Here is a 19,192-nt window from a genome sequence, read left to right as displayed (position 1 = left end):
AGCAGAGGTGGTAACTTTCATTAGGCCTTGGAGACCAGAGGTTGGTATTTGTTCTTATTGTGACCTCAGCATTGTGTGGGATTTGGGGGAAGGAGGTATAGGAATTGGCTTGGGCTGCCATCCCAGAATACCGCACACAGGGAAACTTAAACAGAAGAAATTTATTTTCTCGCAGTTCTGGAGGGCCAACGTACCAAATCAAGGTGCCGCCCCAGCTGGTTTCCGGTGAAGCCCCTCTCAGCCCCTCCTTCTTGCTGTGTTCTCACATGGCCTTTTCTGTGTGTGGGGAGGTGGGTGTGTGGGGTGTGGTTGGGGAATTGCTCTGGTGTCTCTTCCTGTTCTTATAAGGACTCCAGCCCTATCAGATCAGGGTCCTACCCTAATGGCCTCACTGAACCCTAATTACCTCCTTAGAGGACCTGTCTCCAAATACAGGCACATTGGGGGTCAGGGCTTCATCACGTGAATTCGGGGGTTGGTGGGTGGGTCACACGGTTCAGTTGTAACAGGTGGCCCGTGTTGCTTAGTCAGCCATCTGGCGTCAGGGCAGGATGTGGACTGGGTGGAAAGGAGAGAGCGATCAGGAGACCTAACCAAGGATAGGAGGAGGGAAGAGGCGTGGAGGACGTTGAGAGGGTGGCCGCCAGAGAAGAGAGGGAGGGCCTGGTCGGCCTGGTGCATTCTTTCAGGTCTCTCCATGTTCTCTCCTGGTATTCAGGAGCCAGCGTCATTTACAAAAGGATGCTTCTTCAGGCTGGAGTGTCACTGAAGTTCAGTTTCTTTTGTCCTCATGCTTGAGTCCTTTTGCTGCAAAGAGCTCACATCCAATTTCTTAGAATCACTTTCCCTCCTTGGAAAGCAGACTTCAATGTCCAAAGAAGTGTGTGGAGGCTTTACCTCCTACGTCAGGCAGCATCTATTAACATTAACAGGAAAAGGAGCAGGATTTCTCACCATCTTCCTTTGAGGGACCAGTCTAGACTATTCCATGGGAATAGTCCCCTTTCAGATAAAGAAGGAGGAGTTTTACGGAGTGGCTGGGAAGGGAGAAAATAAATGAGCTTGAGGAGGGTGTCCCCACTGCCTCCATACCCAGGTGAGGTGAGAGAGGCAAGGACCAGAAATCCTCAAGGGGGCTCGAAACAATATCGGGGCGGAATGTTCTGAGGACAAGGAAGACCTTCCCCTACTGCTCTCCAACTATACTTCAAGGAGCTGAATGGCTCTCAAAAGTGAGCTAAGAGAAAAGACACAACAACCCACCGCCCCAGAAGGTGAGGCCTGGGCCTGAACAGATGCGAGCCCCTTTGTTCGCAGAGCTGGGAGGCTGGTGGGGTGGTGCGGGGCTAATGTGAGCCGCATAATGGGCGGTGCCTTTCATATGCAGAGCAGCCCTTTGATCTGAGGGGGATGAAAGTGCTGAAAAGTGGAGAGGCTCGATGGGGGGCCTTTGTCTTTGACAATAAAGGCATCTGCCGGACTCGAACCCCCTCCCTCGCTCCTTCAGCCCATGGGCTCCCGCAACAATGCCTCAACTGGGACCTGGGTCTCCCCACAGCTGAAGAAGTCTCAGGAAAGAGAAAGAAGCATGCTGCAAATGTTGGACAGGGAGCTTAATCGATTCTTTCCACAGCCCAGAAAGAAAGGAGAGAGAAGAACTGTAGGGACGCAAGGGGAGAGTGGAAGGGGAGATGTGGGGGGGGGGGTAGATCTGGGGGGAAGAAGGGGCGGGTGGGAAGGAAGGGTGGCATTTGAACACTGGAGCAAACTCTCTGGTAATAAGCTTGTTACTTTTCCGAAGACAGTGCAGATGGGGTGAGTATGTGTCACTGGAGGGTTGGAGAAGAGTATTTGGCTAATAAGACATGTTTTGGGGGTCAACTGACACTTAAAAAAAAAAAAGACAGTATAAGGCAAGCCCTAATATGAAAGCAGACATCCATTCAGATGTTTCCAGAGGGGAAAAGAAAGTCCTTTTAAGTCTGTACACTGTCAGAAACTCTATGCTAATTGGAGTTTTACTAGAATTGTAATAATTTCCAATAGTTCTTTCTTTCTTGCTGTCTCTTACTCTTCTTGAAATCTTAACCAAGATTCAAAACAAAGCACTTGGCATTTGGCCTAGAGATGTTCTGCTTGTGGATGGTTTTTGAGCCTATTCTGTGGGTAGATGTACTCCTTGGAAGTAAGCCTGATGGTTCAGCCAGTGCTATATCATGGAGTCGGATGTTCACCCAGGTGTCATGGGAATGGCTTGGGAGGGAGTGGATAGGCATGTCCTGTATAGGGCTGTCCCTTCACGGGCTGTGGCTTTGGGTAGGGGTTTGGGAGAGGAGAGAACGTGGTGATTTTGGCATCTCTCATATGCCTAGCTCTCTGCTATTTCAGAAGAGTCGGAAGGGTCTGAAATGGGAGTATGGTTTTGTGGATGTTTTCCTCCAGAGGTGGAAATTGACCCGATATAGTGATCTCTGAGTGAAGGGTATTGATTAACAGACACAGAGGGTGACTTTGAGGCTGTCTCTGAATCTTTTTACCTGAGTGGCACTGTTATAACCAGGATAGGGCATCCTGGAGAAGTGGGTACTTAGAGGACGGTACTGTCCTTTCTTAGAGGTGCATGGGTCCTAATCAGCTGGGCCTTGCTTTGGAAGAAGTAGGCTTTAGACACCTTGGAGAGGTCAAGGCTGGTCTTGCTGCCCATCCTGCTGTTCTATCCAGCTTCTTACTGGAAAGAGCATGAACTTTGGAGGCTATGAATCTGGGTTTGAATCCTGTCTCCCTCATTTCTTCTCTTTTTCACGTGGGGCAAGATACTGAACCTTTCTGAATCCATTTCCTCCTCTGTAAAAACCTTTGTAAAGGACCCAGTGCATAATAGACATTTGATGGAAGCTGGTGGTGACCTTTGCTCATGCCACTCTAAGTGGTTGGGCTTATCACTACCTACTCAATATGCCCTAATACCCCATCCTTGTTGACACATCTTTACACCCTCGGTTCCTCCTGCCTTGCTCCATTTCTTCATTCCTAGGCATTCTTTTCAAACTAGCAGGAAAAACCAGGACAACCTTGGGGTTGAATTTTATTTCTTTTTATTTTTTATTTTTAACATTTATTTATTTTTGAGACAGAGAGAGACAGAGCATGAACAGGGGAGGGGCAGAGAGAGAGGGAGACACGGAATCTGAAACAGGCTCCAGGCTCTGAGCTGTCAGCACAGAGCCCGACGCGGGGCTTGAACTCACGGACCGTGAGATCATGACCTGAGCCGAAGTCAGACGCTTAACCGACCAAGCCACCCAGGCGCCCCTGAATTTTATTTCTGAATCCAGTAGTTTGCCACCTTACTTGCCTTTACTCCAAGTGCCCATCTTGGAGTGATTGGTTCAGGAGCCAGTCTTGTCAGTGATTGTCTCAGGATCTGGTTTTAAGCCAATCAGCATGCAGAATTCCTCTGGCTATTCTCATTGGTGTAGGTGTGAGCATGTGTCCTAAGTTGGTGCAAATCAATGGAAGAGACAGAGAGAGAGGTTAGAACAGAGGTTTTCATTTGCCCTGGGTAGGCTTGAGTTTTCTAGTTATAAGGGTGTCCAAAAATAAAGCAGTTACATAGATCAGGAGAGCCCTGAACTTACCATGCTCCTCTGCTTTGGCCTTTCTGCTGTGTGAGAGTCTGTTTCCCTTTGGTTTAAACGAACTTAGGCTCTGTTTATCCTGATTCCCACTGTCCCTGTGACTGCTCCATATAAACCCATTCCTTCTCTGAAGTCACCATTTTTCTTTATCAAATACGTATTCTAAACAATGTAGTATTTGGTCTTGCTTTCGAATTATTCTATAATGGAACTGGATTATGTACATTCTTCTGTGTCTTGCTGGTTAAGTAAAATTGTGTGATATTCAATCACACTAATGTGTATGGCCATGATTCATTTTCATGGTTGTGTGGCATCTACCACAATTTTTTAGTTCTCTTCTTGATGGACATTTGGGCTGTTTCCAGGGTTTTGCTGTTTCAAATTATTTTGCTATAAACATCATCATAGTAGTCTCCTAGAACACATATGTGAGAGCTTCCTTCCCATATGCTATGGTTTTCCTTTTTATTTAATTGAACTGTAGTCAGGAACGCTGGGATGACTCTCTAGGGACACTTTTCTGAGCCTCAGTCTTCCTGCTTTGACTCCTCTTTAACCCACTTCAAAGGCTACTGTCTCCTTGGTCTCAGGAATTAGGTACCTGTGATCTCCAGCCACTTTCCACCTTCTGCTGGCTCCACAATGATCCCCTCACTGCTCCCTAGCACGGTCTTAGACTTGCTATTCCCTTCTACCAAGAGAGGAGACCACCATTTTTGGTAGTAGGACAGGCTTCTTCAAATTCTTTGAGAGCCAACCCAGCTGTGTCTCTCATGTGGAGAACCTGAACTAGCCATAGATTGGCTCCTCCTGTTTGTAAGATGCCCTAGATCCTTCCTAGTGGGGCTGTGGTGAGGGCAGGAGCCCCCTACTCGTTTGTAGGGCTACCCTAACAAAGTACCACATACTGGTGGCTTAAACCAACAGAAATGTATTCTTCAATAGTTATGGAGAGTAGAGGTCTTAAGTCAAGGTGTCAGCAGGGCTGTGCTCCCTCTGAAAGGCCTGAAAGGCCTTCCTCGCCTTATCCAGGTTCTAGTAGTTGCTGACAATTTTGGCATTTCTTGGCTTATGGATGCATCAGTCCAATCTCTGCCTGTGTCGGTCATCACATGGCTGTCTTCTCACTGTGTGCCTCCACAGTATCTTCTCTCTGTGCATGTCTTGTCAGTGTCCAGATTTCCCCTTTGTGTAAAGGATACCATTCGGATTAGGGCCCACCCTAAAAACCTCATCTTAGCTTGATTACATCTGCAAAGACCCTATTTCCAAATCAGGTGAATCACATTCACAGGTAACAGGGATTAGGATGAGCTTGTCTTTTTGGGGGAACAAAATTCAACCCACAACATCCTCTTTTTACCTTTTCTGCTGCATCTATAGCTGGCTAAGGAGGTGACTTTTGGATTGACTTTTCTTGCCTGACCTGTGGGGACTTTCGCTTATCGTGTGGTGATGGGAACTCCTTCTGCCAGGAGCTCTATCCTCTGTTTTTCTTCTTTCTTTCTGCGCTTCAGCATGAACCTGGGAAACTCTGGCTTCCATCCCAGTCACTCATGGAGTCTTCACTGTGCCCAAATGAGATGATCACTGGACATTAGCTGTTTGTACATTGGGCTTACTGGTTGTCTTTGCAGTGGCCACGTTCCTGCTGCCCTCTGGGGAGAGACTGGCTTCTGGTGACATGCTGGAAGCACCCTCCTGGGACAAGCTTGCAGTACTCTCCTCCTCCATCTTGTTCATACTCCCTGAGGACATGTTGTGTCCCACAACCCCCTGGTCATGCCAACTGTGCCTCTTCCTGGACCCTTGCTGGCTGTTCCTGTCATGCTCCATCTGCCTGTCCTGGGCTTATAGACTTGGTTGCTGTCACACTCACAGCTCTTGCTGCAATCCTGTGGCTGTCCAGGCTGCTTCCACTCCTGTCGTTGCCCCTTTGTCAGGTCCTGGAGGCTCCATTACTATAGGAGAGTATGTGCTTGGGATAGATACACCGGCCCTTCCGTGAACAGAGGTCTCTTGGAGGTACATTGGATTCCCTCACCCCAGCATAACCAGAGAGGTGGCTTAGACACCACAGGGACCATATGGAGGCTTCTGATGAACACCTGACCTGATTCCCTTCTCCATGGAGCCCCATGGCCTGTGCCAAGGGGAGGAGAAACAATTGAGGGAGAGAAGACCGGATGTGAGACCAGAAGTGTCTGTTCCCCTTCCTTTCTGAAATGGAGAAAATCAGATGCTTCCAAGTGGAAGAACAGTATGTGCAATCTCCCATGTGATGCAGGAATGCCCTCCTATGGACATTCCAATTTTACTTGAACAGTCCCAGTGCCAGGGAGAGTGATATTACAGTCCCCAGGTCACATCCTTGTACACTTACATGTTACACACTCGTGCTAGTGTTTCTGTAGGAGAGATCTCTAGGAGTAGGACACACACATTTTCTATTTTGATGACTGCTAACAAATTGTGCGTGTATGGAAACACACATTGTACTGATGTATACAAAAATGAGTACATGGCAATTATGGAGAGACATGGAACTCCAAAAGAAGGAAGGACTTTCTAATAGTTAAAAATGTTGCACAGCAGAGCACCTGACTTGAGATAGAAAGCATTCAAAAAGAAGAGCTTGGTACACTGAGAACCTCTCCAAGGTGGCAAATCCCTTTGCCAAAAAACCAGTGGTGGTTTATTTGGCCCTGAGTCCATCCAAATGTAACACATCTTCCAGGTGAGTCTCCAGGAACAGCAAACGTTTTGCAGGACGTGTCTCAAAGCCCTCTGAGCCCGTCTCTTTGTGTGTTTGCACACTTGAGGTGCCACTGGGCTCTGCTTGTCCTCTGTCATAGACACGGGCATGTCCTTTGTATCCCCAGCAGGGTTGGCCTGAGTTCTGCCAGGACCCTCCACTGATGGCTTCAAGAGATATACGAGTTTTTCCCAACAGGAGAGAAGTCTTCCTATGGATCTAAAGGGACACCCTGAAGGTAGCAGGAATGGCCAGTTGCAAGCTTCAAGTGTAGCTGCTGTTTCACGTGGTCAAGGACAAAAATCTTAACAGGTTTCAAGGGAAGTAACCTGGTTGGCCCTGAGGTCTTGGGGGGCCTTTGGTTCCTTCCTCTGGTGGCCTCCGGTGACACGTGTGGCATGCTTTTCATAACGTGTGGCTCGTCAGGCCAGCAGCACGGCGTTGGGGTGTGGAGGATGGGCTGACGAGTGCCATGCCCGTGGTCCCCATTCGTGATGTGTTGTGCACATCAATCACTTCTCTTTTGCTGATCAGGATGATGTTGCTCTAAACAACCTTATGCCCTTGAGTACATACTCTCCTTGTATTCTTGTTGCTGCAGGCCTCCCGGGAGGTGCTGAGCTTGCCCACTGTGTGGCTGCTGTGGGCCAGGTAATGCTATCAACCAGGTTTGCTGCTCCTGGCACTGCTTTCAATGAATGGCAGGGAAAACTGGAGCTCAGGGGCAAGGTAGTGCCTGTGATGGCCCATCCCTTTCTGGAGCTTCTGCCTCCACCTAAACTCCCATGGGGTGTTTGTTTCTACCGGACTGCCCTCTGTGACCTGTTGCCATCAAACACCCTTTTGTTCTGTCCCACTCCCAACAGCCACCCCCTTAGGACAGGGATAGAATCTTTTCCCCCAAATGCAACTCCCCCTCCCAGAGGGCAGCCTGACTCAGTGGAGTGGGGAGGGGAGGGGCTCCTGTTATTATTACAATTATAATGCAAATACATCATGCTAATGACTTTGCTGACCCCCTCCGGGTGCTCAGAGTTCTAATATTCTACCATCCCCACCTTTTGTCCTCTTTCCCCTAATGTGTCTTGCTTTGCCCTCAGGTGAAAAGAGTGACGGTGAGTGACAGGGATCTATGTAAGGCATCTGCCACTCAGGAATTTTCTAAGAGACTTGGTTGCCCTACATCAGCACAGGTAGCTTGGCAAGATAGTAACCATACAGGAGGCATAATCCGTGGAACTTCCCCGTGCATTCCGAAAGCTAGACTTGAGAATGTAGTATGTGGACTTCTTCCGAAATGATGTTTTGGGTGGTGGTTTCTAGGTTTGGCCACACATAGTTTTGTCCGCATGGAGGAACTGTAGAAGCAATTTTGTTTCAGAAGCATGCTGGTCCCAGAGCCCACATCCTTCCCGGTGAGGATATGAGTCAGACTTCAAAAACTATGGTGCCGAGAAACGTCATTCATCCGGGGTCAGAGAACCGAGCCAGGGATTGACTGCAGGGCAGCGCATACCAGCAGCTCTGTCTCTGGAGACAGTACATATTTGAAAGAGCTGGCTGTGTTAGCTCTTCATTTCTTCAGGTTCTTGAAGCTCTAACCCTGACTTAATTCCCTCGGTGACTCCCAGCCCCGCATTTGGCGTCACCTGTGGGTGAATGTGGGGCGGTTCATGTATTTATGGGAGGTGCCCATAAGGGGGCTGCGGCACAGGCTCGGCGTGGTTTACGTGCAGCTGTTACAAAGCACGGAGCGGCTCTGGCTGCAGTGTAGACTGATACCCAAGATTAAAGGAAATAAGCAAGCTACAGAGCAGTGGGTAGACCATGCTGAGATTTATGTCAGCCGTGAATTGGTGGATACTGGGCTGCAATCCGTGGTTTGGAAGACATTGGCTTAGCAGGTTCGTGGGAAAACCAAGCCATTTGGGTGTCTGGTAGGAGAAGGCTTATCTGAGATCTTGGAGAAATGAACCTGAGTCTTTGTAGGATTGTCTGAAATCATCTGTAGAATTCTGCCTTGATTTCTCCTTGGGGCCTGCCTGAGTCAGCCTGAGCCCAGAGCAGAGGTCCTGGTGACGAGGGATAGAAGCAGAAAAATGTTCACCTGTAGCCCAGAAGGTTGACCTATGCCTGCATAGTTTCACAAGGATCAGCTATGTGCCAGTTGCTACATCCATAAAGGGCCTCATGACTGAGGTTTTATTAGACAGTAAATGACCTTTTCCTAAAAGTAGCTAGCCCCCTCAGGATCCTGGAAACCTTGTTTCCAAAATACCTTAGAGACTTACACTATCCCTGACCCCCTGCAACCTGAAGGTATATAATCAGTCACCTGTCACAACCCCAGGGCAGCTCTTTCTGCCCATGGGTCCTGTCTCCCTGCTTTGATAAAACCACCGTTTTGCACCAAAGACGTCTCAAGAATTCTTTCTGTGCTTCAGACCACATCACTAGGACAGCTTTGGATTGGGGGTGGTGGGGACACCTCTGGGGTGCCTCTGGGCTCCTGCATCCAGCTTGCTTTCTCACTGGCAAGGCTGTAGGAAACCTTCATTTGACCCTTCTTGTAGTCACAAATTTCCCTTTTTCTTTTCTATGACTTGCTGTAGTCATTAATGTTATCTTATGGATAAGGAGGAGGATTCAGGCTGCCTGTGCTTCAAAAACAATGTTTGCCAAACCCTGGCTTTTAATTCCACAATCCTCTTGTCTTATGTTATAATGTATAACTTTAGTATTAATTCATGGAGAGGCATTTATTTGAATCCTTAAAGGTCAAAAGAACACAAAGAAAAAAGCGGAGGAGATATCTCTACATCTGTCTATCATGTGTCATCTGTCGGCTTTTACACACAGAGACTGTCCATGGACGGATACATAAGTCACTGGAAGTGATTTTTTTTAGGGAGGATGATTCAGGTACAGGAACAGGAGGGAGTTCTTTTTCTTAGTACTGCTTGGAATTTTTACCATATTCATATGAACTATTAAAAAAAGGGTAAGCTGAGCCTGACACGTTTTAACTTGTGTCCTCAAACGCTTCCCTTGAAGTCCTAACCCTCAGGACCTGAGAATGTGACCTTATTTGGAAATGGGGTCTTTGCAGATGATTTAGGATGAGGTCATTGGGGTGGGCACTAATCCAATATGACTGTGACTGTGTCCTTATACAAAGGGAAAATTTGGGCATACCTGTTCAGTTGGTGGAGCATTGGACTCTTGATTTGGGCTCGGGTCATGATCTCACGGTCATGAGATCAAGCCCCGCATCAGGCTCTATGTTGGGTGTGGAGCCTGCTTAAGATTCTCCGTATCCCTCTCTCTCTGGCCCTCCCCTGCTTCTGCATGCACTCTCTCTCTCTCAAAATAAATAAATACCGCTACTGCTACTCTTTAAAAAGTAAAAAATAACAGGGGTGCCTGGGTGGCTCGGTCGGTTAAACATCCGACTTCGGTTCAGGTCATAATCTCACGGTCCATGAGTTCGAGCCCCGTGTCGGGCTCTGTGCTGACAGCACAGAGCCTGGAGCCCGTTTCAGATTCTGTGTCTCCTTCTCTCTCTGCCTCTCCCCTGTTCATGCTCTGTCTCTCTCCGTCTCAAAAATAAATAAACGTTAAAAAAATTTTTTTTTAAATAAAAAAAAGGTAAAAAATAACAAATAATGAAAACAAAAAATAGAAAGGGGAAATTTGGGCACAGACATACGTGGGGAGTAAGCCATATGGAAATTGGAGTTATGTGGCCACCAGCTAAGGAATGATCAGAAGCTAGGAGAGAGATCTGGAACAGATCCTTGCCTAATTCCTTCAGAGGGAACATGGCCTTGCCAGCACCTTGATTTTGAACTTCTGGCCTCCGGAACTGTGAGACAATACATTTCTGTGGTTTAAGCCGCCCAGGTTGTGGTACTGTGTTATGGTGGCCCAAGGAATCTAATACAACTCGTGACTAAACGTTAGCAGAGGCTCCAAAGAAAGGGATTGGATGGAGAGGAGAAGGCAGTGGGTGGCACAGAGTTGGTTAGGGAGGAGGTGAGGGGGGCCGCGTGCATAGCCTGGGCCACTCAGCCAGACCCCTGTACTTGCTCCTTTGCCTTGCCTTCCCTTCCTGGTTGTCTGCCTCGGCTCTCATCGGGGCAGGCTGCCCGCTGTACCTGGGCTTGTTGGCTGTCCAGGAACAGTGCCAGGTGTGATTCCACAACCCTAGGAGGCTAGGTCAGTGACAACGCCCCATCAGGATAAACCTCTTGGAAGGTGTTTCTGTGGTCACTGTAACCAAATACAGTTGTTTCTGAGGAATTTACTAATCTGCGAGTCACATCCTGAAACTCCAAATTTGTCAGACTGACTCAGGCTTTGCCAAGCACAGCAAGGAGAGTAAATTGCATAAGAATGACCGACAGTCATTAATCTTGTCAGACTGTGGGGCCTTCCGAGATGCCAGAGTAGGTCTCTAAGGAAGCTGAGTCTGGACCACCATGGTTTTAGTTGGGTGAGTTTGGGGCTTTGTATTGTTTTTGTGGAGCCCTCATGTGTTCCCTGACTCCTGCTCTGGGGCCCTCGAGACTTCCTGCAGAGCACCGGGGGGTAGTTGCCTCCTCCAGCTGCCAAGGCAGACACAGAGGGCCACCCCTGGTTTGCCCCAAAGAAGGCACCTCCAGCAGTGCCTCTATGGCCCTGCCCCTGGTTGGATGGAGCTTGATCATCAAAAGTAAATATAAGAAGCAAAGACAAACATCCTAGCAAGGCTTTGGAAGCCTGTCATGAACAGGTGAAATGTCTTCAGGGTAAATGACATTTGACTACACTGAGAAGGGACTGAATAAGGCCCACTATGTGGGCCACACGGTCTTCTCCACTTTGCAGACCCGCCTGTCCATTAGAATGCGTGGCTTGATCTTCTCCAAATACCAAGAACACCTTAAAAAAAAGCATTTTGAAACCAATGGAAACTCTTGGAGGAAGGTCTGCTAGTTACAGATTCCTGGGCTTGTCCTGAACGCCCTTAGGGGAAGGGCAAAATCCATCAGCATGTATTTGTTGAGAACTTCGTGTGGATTGAGACAGAAAGTGTGAGACCTTGGCCTGGAGCCTGGCATACTGCCCCTCCCCCTCCTCTCCAAAGATCTGTTCCTCCAGCTAATCTGAAGTCATTTAGCAATTCCCAGTGGCGGTGGACAGGTCTTAATTGTGTGGCTTTAGAATCCAGGGGCTCATCCCCATGGAAGACTGAATTTCCTCATTTAGACCATAATATGTGGACATACACCTGGGTGTATCTGCCTCTTGGTCAGCTCATGTCACCAGTAGAGGGCTGGAGACAGGGCATGGTCCAGAAGGTCCAGGCCCAACAGACAGGAGGGGGATGTTTTGAGAGAAGAGGGCAGGAGGGGACTTTTCAAAGAGGGGCCTGCCCCCAAGGGCCTCAGGACAGGGACAGCCAATACTGGAGTAGCCAAGGGAGACAGGGCCATGGGAGGAGGGCATACAGCAGGCTTGCGCCGCAGTGGCCTGTGGGAAGCAACTCAACAAGAGCCTCTGCCACTCAGAATGAGGCAGGAGAAAGGAAGGGGTCGTTTGCTGACTTGAGACATGTAATAGGTTGTCCCCGGAGAATCAAAAAGTTCCTCACGGAGTGCTCAGGCAGACCCTGTCTGTCTGCCTTCCAGCAAACGGCGAGGGAATTTGCTGCTGCCTTCCAGCAGACGGCAAGGCAGTATCTGTACACGGATTCCTGGGGTAGCACGTGGAAGGGCAGCCGTGGAAGGTGATATGTCTGCATCCATACCTGGAGAGAACGTGAGAGAAAATGCCACAGCATCTTCAGTGTTGTCAGGAGCCTTGTGCAGGATGGCCAGCTCCAGTCCCACCCGGTGCCAGAGTCCCACCTTCCCCTCTGACCCAGTTCTCTGGGCCCACGGAGAATCTACTGTTTTGTAAAATTCCTTGAGTCTGGGTTTTCCCAAAGGGTGTTCTAGTGAAACCTTCTCTTGTGGTGCGTGCCTCAGATAAATTTGGGAAGCCTGGCACACTCTCCCTTCAGGAAGAACCACAGCACACATTAGCGTGTCAGAGACTCTGAGAAACTTGTACAGACCAACTGGTTGATTTTGTCTAGCCCTCGTTTCTCCCCTTTGTCCACCATAACTTTATTAACATCCTGCCGACCCAGTGAATCCACTAGTCAGCAGACGCCACTCTGATGGTTAGAAGATGTCGTGCGTATATTCCTGTCCAGTGCTTCATGTGAGTGAAGCCTTCGGTGTCTGTTTGTGTGTCTCTGGCTGCTTCCTGACCTTCCTCCCCAGCTTCTTCACACCTTCATCTGCAGCCATTCTCTGGTCTCTTTACCTCTCGGTGACTCTCATGGGATAGCTCCAGGTTGTCTGTGTCCCTCTTAAGGTACTTCCTCCCAGTGTGACCCACAGGGGACCAACTTGGGCAGGACTGTCCTCCTTTTCTTTGGACACCATCTGGGGATTTGTGTTTCCTTTTTTAGCAGCAGCGTCCATGTCCTTATATGACAAACCCAGAGGTGAGGTCATTATCAACCACGGACAAAAGATATAAGATGGCGGCTAACGATTGCTGTGTCAGTGAACTTAAAAGGGCCTCGTGTTTTCTCCTCTTAGGTCATCTTTGCTTTGAACCAGACCCTCCTGCAGCAGGAGAGCCTTCGAGCAGGCAGCCTTCAGATCCCCTACACGACAGAGGATCTCATCAAACACTATAACTGTGGGGACCTCAGCTCCGTCATCTTCAGCCATGACAGCTCCCAGGTGAGGGCCCTTGTCCTCTGCACAGCTCAGTGTGGATTTAAACATGAGAACAAAGGCATTACCTGCTGACACCTGAATCTTCCGTGTACAAAGGATTGAGGTCATAAAGGGCTCTAAAAATAAAATTGGGCAGGTTTAGATGTGGAACGAAATGCTGCAGCTAACAGAGCCATTCTTTATGATACGTGAGAACGGAGGGGGTGTTGATGAGAGTTAATTCCAGGATCCCAGGCAAAGGATGGAGCTAGGGATCCAGGGGCAGACCTCACGGCCTGGGCAACAGGCAGCACGAAGCCGCCTCCCGAGCAGGGAAGGGATCTGAGTCTGAAAGCCCCTGGCTGACTTAGGAAGCACTTCTGGGAAATGGTGGAACAGAACTCTGGCTGCAGCTTGCCGTGGCTTCTGGGACCACGTGAGCATGATGGGTCTGGATGTGTTCGTGGCCGGACTGGTGCAGTGAGTGACACACGGGACAGGTTTTACCTGTGGGCCATCAAGGGGAAGAAAGCTCAGAGGAATGCAGCCTCCCTATGGCAGGGATATTGGTTATTCTTTTATCAACGAGAGTCCCAGAGGACAAGCCATGACTTCCTCCCCTCCCCTCACCGAGACCACATGACAGTGGCAATGCCAGCTGAGCTTCTGAGATGGGGCGTGTGTTGTCTCCTCCACCAGGACCACTGTCCTCATGCGGTAGGGGGCTGTGAGTGATGCCAGGGGTCTGTTAGATCTGGGGACCCTAAGGAACCGTGAGTGAATGGGAGAGGTGAAAAAGGAATGGCAGCCTGGGGACAGGAACAGTAGGGATCCAGCGTCAGCCCCACAAGTGTCAGAAGATACAATGAGCTTTCCAGAGAGTCTGGAGCTGGAGGAAGTTAAACGAAGGCAAAGCAAGCAAGAGGAAGGGAAAACAAGAAATACCCGAAGAAAAGTAGTAGAGTTGATGGTGATGGCAATTCTTGGTGGGTGTGGGGGAAGTGGGGAGATAAGTCAAGATAGATGGGGAAATTAAAATTTGAAATGGCAGAGAAAAGCTAATATGGGTGGGAGGATTTGGGAGTTTTATGGGAAAATGGGAAGGCTGGTAGCAGTCAGGGACAGACGTCTTATGCAACACTTTCCTGTGGCCCCTTCATACCTGTTCTGCTCACAGGGCCTGCCCATGGTGCGGGGTATTGGGAATGTGCCTGTCATGGTGCCAGGAAGGCCAGGCTGGTCAGGCCCAGGGGTGCGGGTTGTAGGTCATGTTTGGCACTTAGCTGTGGGAGGTCACCCTGCACGGGCTGCTTGCCCGTGAGGAGGGGCTGGTACAAAGGGAGCGCTCTGCTGAAGAGAAGGGACTTGGGGAAACGGATAGAAGGATTTCACATAAAGGACATGATTTTTAAAAAGATGACAAAGGAGGGGCGCCTGGGTGGCTCAGTCGGTTAAGCGGCTGACTTCGGCTCAGGTCGTGATCTCGCAGTCCGTGAGTTTGAGCCCCGCGTCGGGCTCTGTGCTGACCGCTCAGAGCCTGGAGCCTGTTTCGGATTCTGTGTCTCCCTCTCTCTCTGCCCCTCCCCCGTTCATGCTCTGTCTCTCTCGGTCTCAAAAATAAATAAACGTTAAAAAAAAAAAAAGATGACAAAGGAGAAGACGAGGGCTTTGGATTTGAAAATGAAAAAAGTATCATTTCGAGGAAATGGCTAAAGGGGATCTGTTGTCCCTAAAGTGGCAATTGATGGCTGTGTTACAGGGTAAGGACTTCCGGAAGGTCTTTGAGAGGCTACTGCATGTGGGAGAAGCAGCCAGGGTAGATATTCTCTTATATTTGAGTGAAGTAATGGTTAACCTCGTTAAATTCCCTAGGTAGAGGAGAGAGCACGCGCCCAGGGGGAGGGAATCCAGAGGGGTGGGGAGGGAACTCGGTGTATCACCTCACCGACAGCCCCTGTTCTTAGCCAAAATACTGAATTTGGCTCACGTGTGCACCAGAACCAGGTGAAATATTTGCCAGGAGGGCAAAGAACATTGGAGAAAGCAAGAGGGAGACTCGGGAAGTGGAGAGATAATTACAATTAAAATTGTATGGCATTTAAAAGACATGCCATGTATTCAGCAGTAGAGTCATCATTATTGATTCTAAAATATGTAATTATGTAAAATTATTTTTGTAGAGAAGGCATGTGTGAATCAGACAAGTGAAAACGATGGACGTGTTAGGCAAAGACACGGTCTCCGTATATAAACACGTGGCAACAGCACTCTCATTTGAATAGAACAGAAGTCCTGTTTAAAATAGCCCAAGAGTTCTTCCAGTGCACTTCATCGACTATGTTTTCACTCGGGTTACAGAGAATGATATCACAGCTTGAAAAAGTAGTAGGTGGGAGACCCCAAGCGTGGTGGTGCGTGCTCTTTCCCTGCCAGCCTGACCCTCTTGGCTGGGTGATTTTGGGCTCAGATGAAGCAACTTGGTCAGTGACACCGTTGCCCCTGATTTGTTTTTTTCTTTTTCTTTTGGCGGAGGTTCCCAATTTTATTAACGCCACGCTGCCACCGCAGGAGCGCGTCACCGCCCAGGAGATCGACAGCTACTTCCGCCAGGAGCTCATCTACAAGCGGAATGAGAGAATGGGGAAGCGGGTGAAGGCCCTTTTGGAAGAGTTCCCGGACAAAGGCTTTTTCTTTGCCTTTGGAGCTGGTGAGACATAGGTTACCTCTGCTGGGAGGCTGGGCTCCGCTGCTCCTCCCACGAAGGGACCCCGGAGGTGGGCTGCTGGTAGGAGGTGAGATGAGTGGCACCTTCTTTGACTTATTTCACTTGCAAAGTGGCTCCAGCTGATGCCTGAGTATCCAGCACTGTTGAACCTTTGCTGGGCGGGCTGGTACCTGTGACATCACCATAGCTCTCTCTCCACGTGGTGTTCAAAACACACTCCCCTGGAAGCTGGGAAGGCCTTTCTCTCTCTTCCCAATTTGGCACTTAATCCCAACGGCTTTCTGGTACCCTTCACTTTTTTAACTTCCCCTAAAATTTGTCTTGTCTTCTGTCTCCTCTCTGACCATGAGCCTCCCAGGCTAAGACTTGGCGCTGATATGTCAGCCATTACCAACTGTTAACAGTGTACATGGAAACAGACTGGGAAAATTATTTCCTTTTGTGGACTTTTTGACATAAATTATCTCCTCTTCTTGAGTCATTCTAGCATAGCTTTGCACACTCCAGAATTAAAGACAGAAATGACAACAGGCTTGGGGCACCTGGGTAGTTCAGTGGGTTAAGCATCCGACTCTGAGTTTTGGCTCAGGTCATGACCTCACATTCATGAGATGGAGACCCTTGTCGGGCTCTGTGCAGACAGCACAGAGCCTGCTTGGGATTCTCTCTCTCTGACCCTTGCAACTTGTGTGCATGTGCTCTCTCTCTCTCCCAACAAATAAACATTAAGAAGGAAAGGAAAGGAAAGGGAAGGGGAGGGGAGGGGAGGGGAGGGGAGGGGAGGGGAGGGAAGGGAAGGGAAGGGAAGGGAAGGGAAATGCCAGAGACTGAGTAGTGTGCAGAAGGAGCATTTGCTGCCTTTGGCTTCTCCTTTCAATTCCCCACTAGCTTCATAAGTGTGGACAAGTTCCTTTGGTTTTTTTTACTGATAAAATGGGGGGTGGGGGTTGGAGAAGAGCACTTGCAGAGTGGCAGAGTGAGAGGTCAAGTAGAATCACCCGATCTCAAGATCCTTCGTTTAATTACATCTGCAAAATCTTTTGTTTTCTTTTTTTTCCCCAGATAACATTCACAGGTTTCAGGGATTAGGATGCAGATGTATTTGGGGGACCATTACCACAACATCTGAAAATCAATTAATATAATCCCCCATATTAGGAGAACTCAAGGACAAGCACCACACGATGCTCTCAACAGACATAGAAAAAGCAAACAATAAAGTGCAACATTCTTTCATGGTGAACATACTCATCAAACGAAGGCTACAAGGGAACTTACTTCATCAGCCTGTTGAAGGGTCACTTTAACATATTAAATGACGAAAGATGAAATGCTTTCCCCCTAAGATGAGGAACAGGACAAAGATGGCTGCTCTCACCACTTCTCTTCAACAGTGTGTGAAGGTTCTAGCCAGGAAAGTTAGGAAAAGGAATAAAAGACATTCATATTGGAAAGGAAGAAGTAAAACTATCTCTTTTCTCAGATGACATGGTCTTGTGTATAGAAAATCCTAGGTAACCGACCAAAAAACTCTTAGAACTAAAAACCCAGGGTACAAGGAGGCAAGATAGAAGATCAGTACACAAAAGTCTGTTGTGTTTCCATACTCTAGCAATGAATAATTTGAAAATGAAACTAAGAAACTAGTTCCGTTTAAAAGCGTAAAAAAATACTTAGTACGAGATGTATCAAGATGTACAACGGAAAACTGAAATCATCAGAGGGAATTAAAGAAGACCTAAGTAAATAGAAAGACATATGGTCATGAATTGGAAGGCTTGAACAGTGTTAAAATGACAATATTCTCCCCTGTTGATCTAGACATTCAATGTAACGGTCATCAAAATCTCAGCTGATGAAAATGCTTTAAAATTAGGTAGAGGTGATGGTGGCACAACTTTGGGAATATTCCCCAAATCACTGAATTGTGCACTTGAAAAGGATGAATTTTAGGGGTGCCTGGCTGGCTCAGTCTGCAGAACATATGACTCTTGATCTCAGGGTTGTGAGTTTGAGCCCCATGTTGGGTGGAGAGATCATTAAAAAAAATAATAAGCTTTAAAAAAAGGATGTTTTTATGTTGTAGAAAAAATGAGAGTTTGGGCTCCTACATCTTGTTCACAAATGAACAGTTTCTGCCTTTGGTGCTCGGTCCTCTGTGAGTTGTGTGAGTGGTTTTCCTCTTCTCCAAGCCTCACATTCCATATTTGGCTTGTGCACAGTGCTGTGTGACCCAGTGCCCATGTCTGGCCTGTCTCAGCAAAGCTGTTAGCTCTGGTTCTGCAGCACCCCGAAAGGGGTTAGATACCAGAAGCCCCCCGTGGCACCTGGTAGGGGTGATGGTGGCCCTCTGTTAGAACACAGAGCTGGTGCTCGCTTTGGCAGCATATAGACTAAAATAAGACACCGAGCTGGTGGCTCGGTCCTGGCGGCTGTGTCGGGTCCTCCAGGATGGAAGGTACCAGCCCCTGAGCGTGGGCTTTTGCCTTCCACCCCTGCGAGACTCAGTTGATCTCTCAAAAGCTTCCCTGACGTCCGGTGGCGGGATGGCAGGGCACTGGGTGCAGGGGAAGGGTGGACGCTTTGAGATGACAGTGGCCTACTGTGTGGCGCGATGCTGGACAGCGGGTTGGCTGGTGGCCAGATGGCAGGTTGATCTGAGCAGCTGGGAGGCAGATGGCTACTGCTGGGCCGATGGCCCAGGTGAGATGTAGCACCTGGGCTTGCCTGATTCTCCGGGCACAGCTCATCATATTGCCGCAGTGCTGGGCAGAGGCCTCACAGCTGGGTGCTTTGGGGGCCAGCGGGGCCCTGGACAGTCACCAGTGCCAAGTTCTCTTCCTGGCGCTGCTTTCTCCACCGCAGGAATCTGTTTCTTTCTGAAGGCTGTGTTGACCAGAGGGAACCACAGAAATTGCTCCCGACACATAGCCTTACCGGTTAAAAAATTTTAAAGTCTGTGGTTAGCAAACTTTTAATTGCAAAGCGAAGGTAACCAAAAACTAAAAGCTGCAGAGTTTCTTTAATTTTTTTTTTAACGTTTATTTATCTTTGAGACAGAGAGAGACAGAGCATGAACGGGGGAGGGGCAGAGAGAGAGAGAGGGAGACACAGAATCCGAAGCAGGCTCCAGGCTCTGAGCCATCAGCCCAGAGCCCGACGTGGGGCTCAAACTCACGGACCGCGAGATCGTGACCTGAGTTGAAGTCGGACGCTTAACCGACTGAGCCACCCAGGCGCCCCAAAGCTGCAGAGTTTCAAATCAAACAAGAACTTTCATTGTGGGGGTCTGGAGAGAAAATTTAGAGATGAG

General features: G+C 48.7%; 1 protein-coding gene across 11 annotated transcripts in view; it reads left to right on the top strand.

Annotated features, from left to right (window-relative positions):
• TRABD2A (TraB domain containing 2A) overlaps window positions 1-19,192 on the top strand; it is an 80,935-nt gene that overhangs the window by 50,627 nt on the left and 11,116 nt on the right. For 9 of the 11 annotated variants that reach the window (XM_045054481.1, XM_045054482.1, XM_045054487.1 and 6 more), the window contains 3 exons: window positions 13,032-13,178; window positions 14,914-14,970; window positions 15,687-15,861. In XM_045054481.1, coding sequence (XP_044910416.1) covers window positions 13,032-13,178; window positions 14,914-14,970; window positions 15,687-15,861 — 379 coding nt within the window. The remainder of the gene's footprint in view (window positions 1-13,031; window positions 13,179-14,913; window positions 14,971-15,686; window positions 15,862-19,192) is intronic. The other 2 variants (XM_019827503.3, XM_006930243.5) reach the window with 2 other exon arrangements.

The sequence above is a fragment of the Felis catus genome, chromosome A3 (assembly GCF_018350175.1).
Source record: "Felis catus isolate Fca126 chromosome A3, F.catus_Fca126_mat1.0, whole genome shotgun sequence".
Lineage (NCBI taxonomy): Eukaryota > Metazoa > Chordata > Mammalia > Carnivora > Felidae > Felis > Felis catus.
This window is presented reverse-complemented; position numbering and strand designations above follow the sequence as displayed.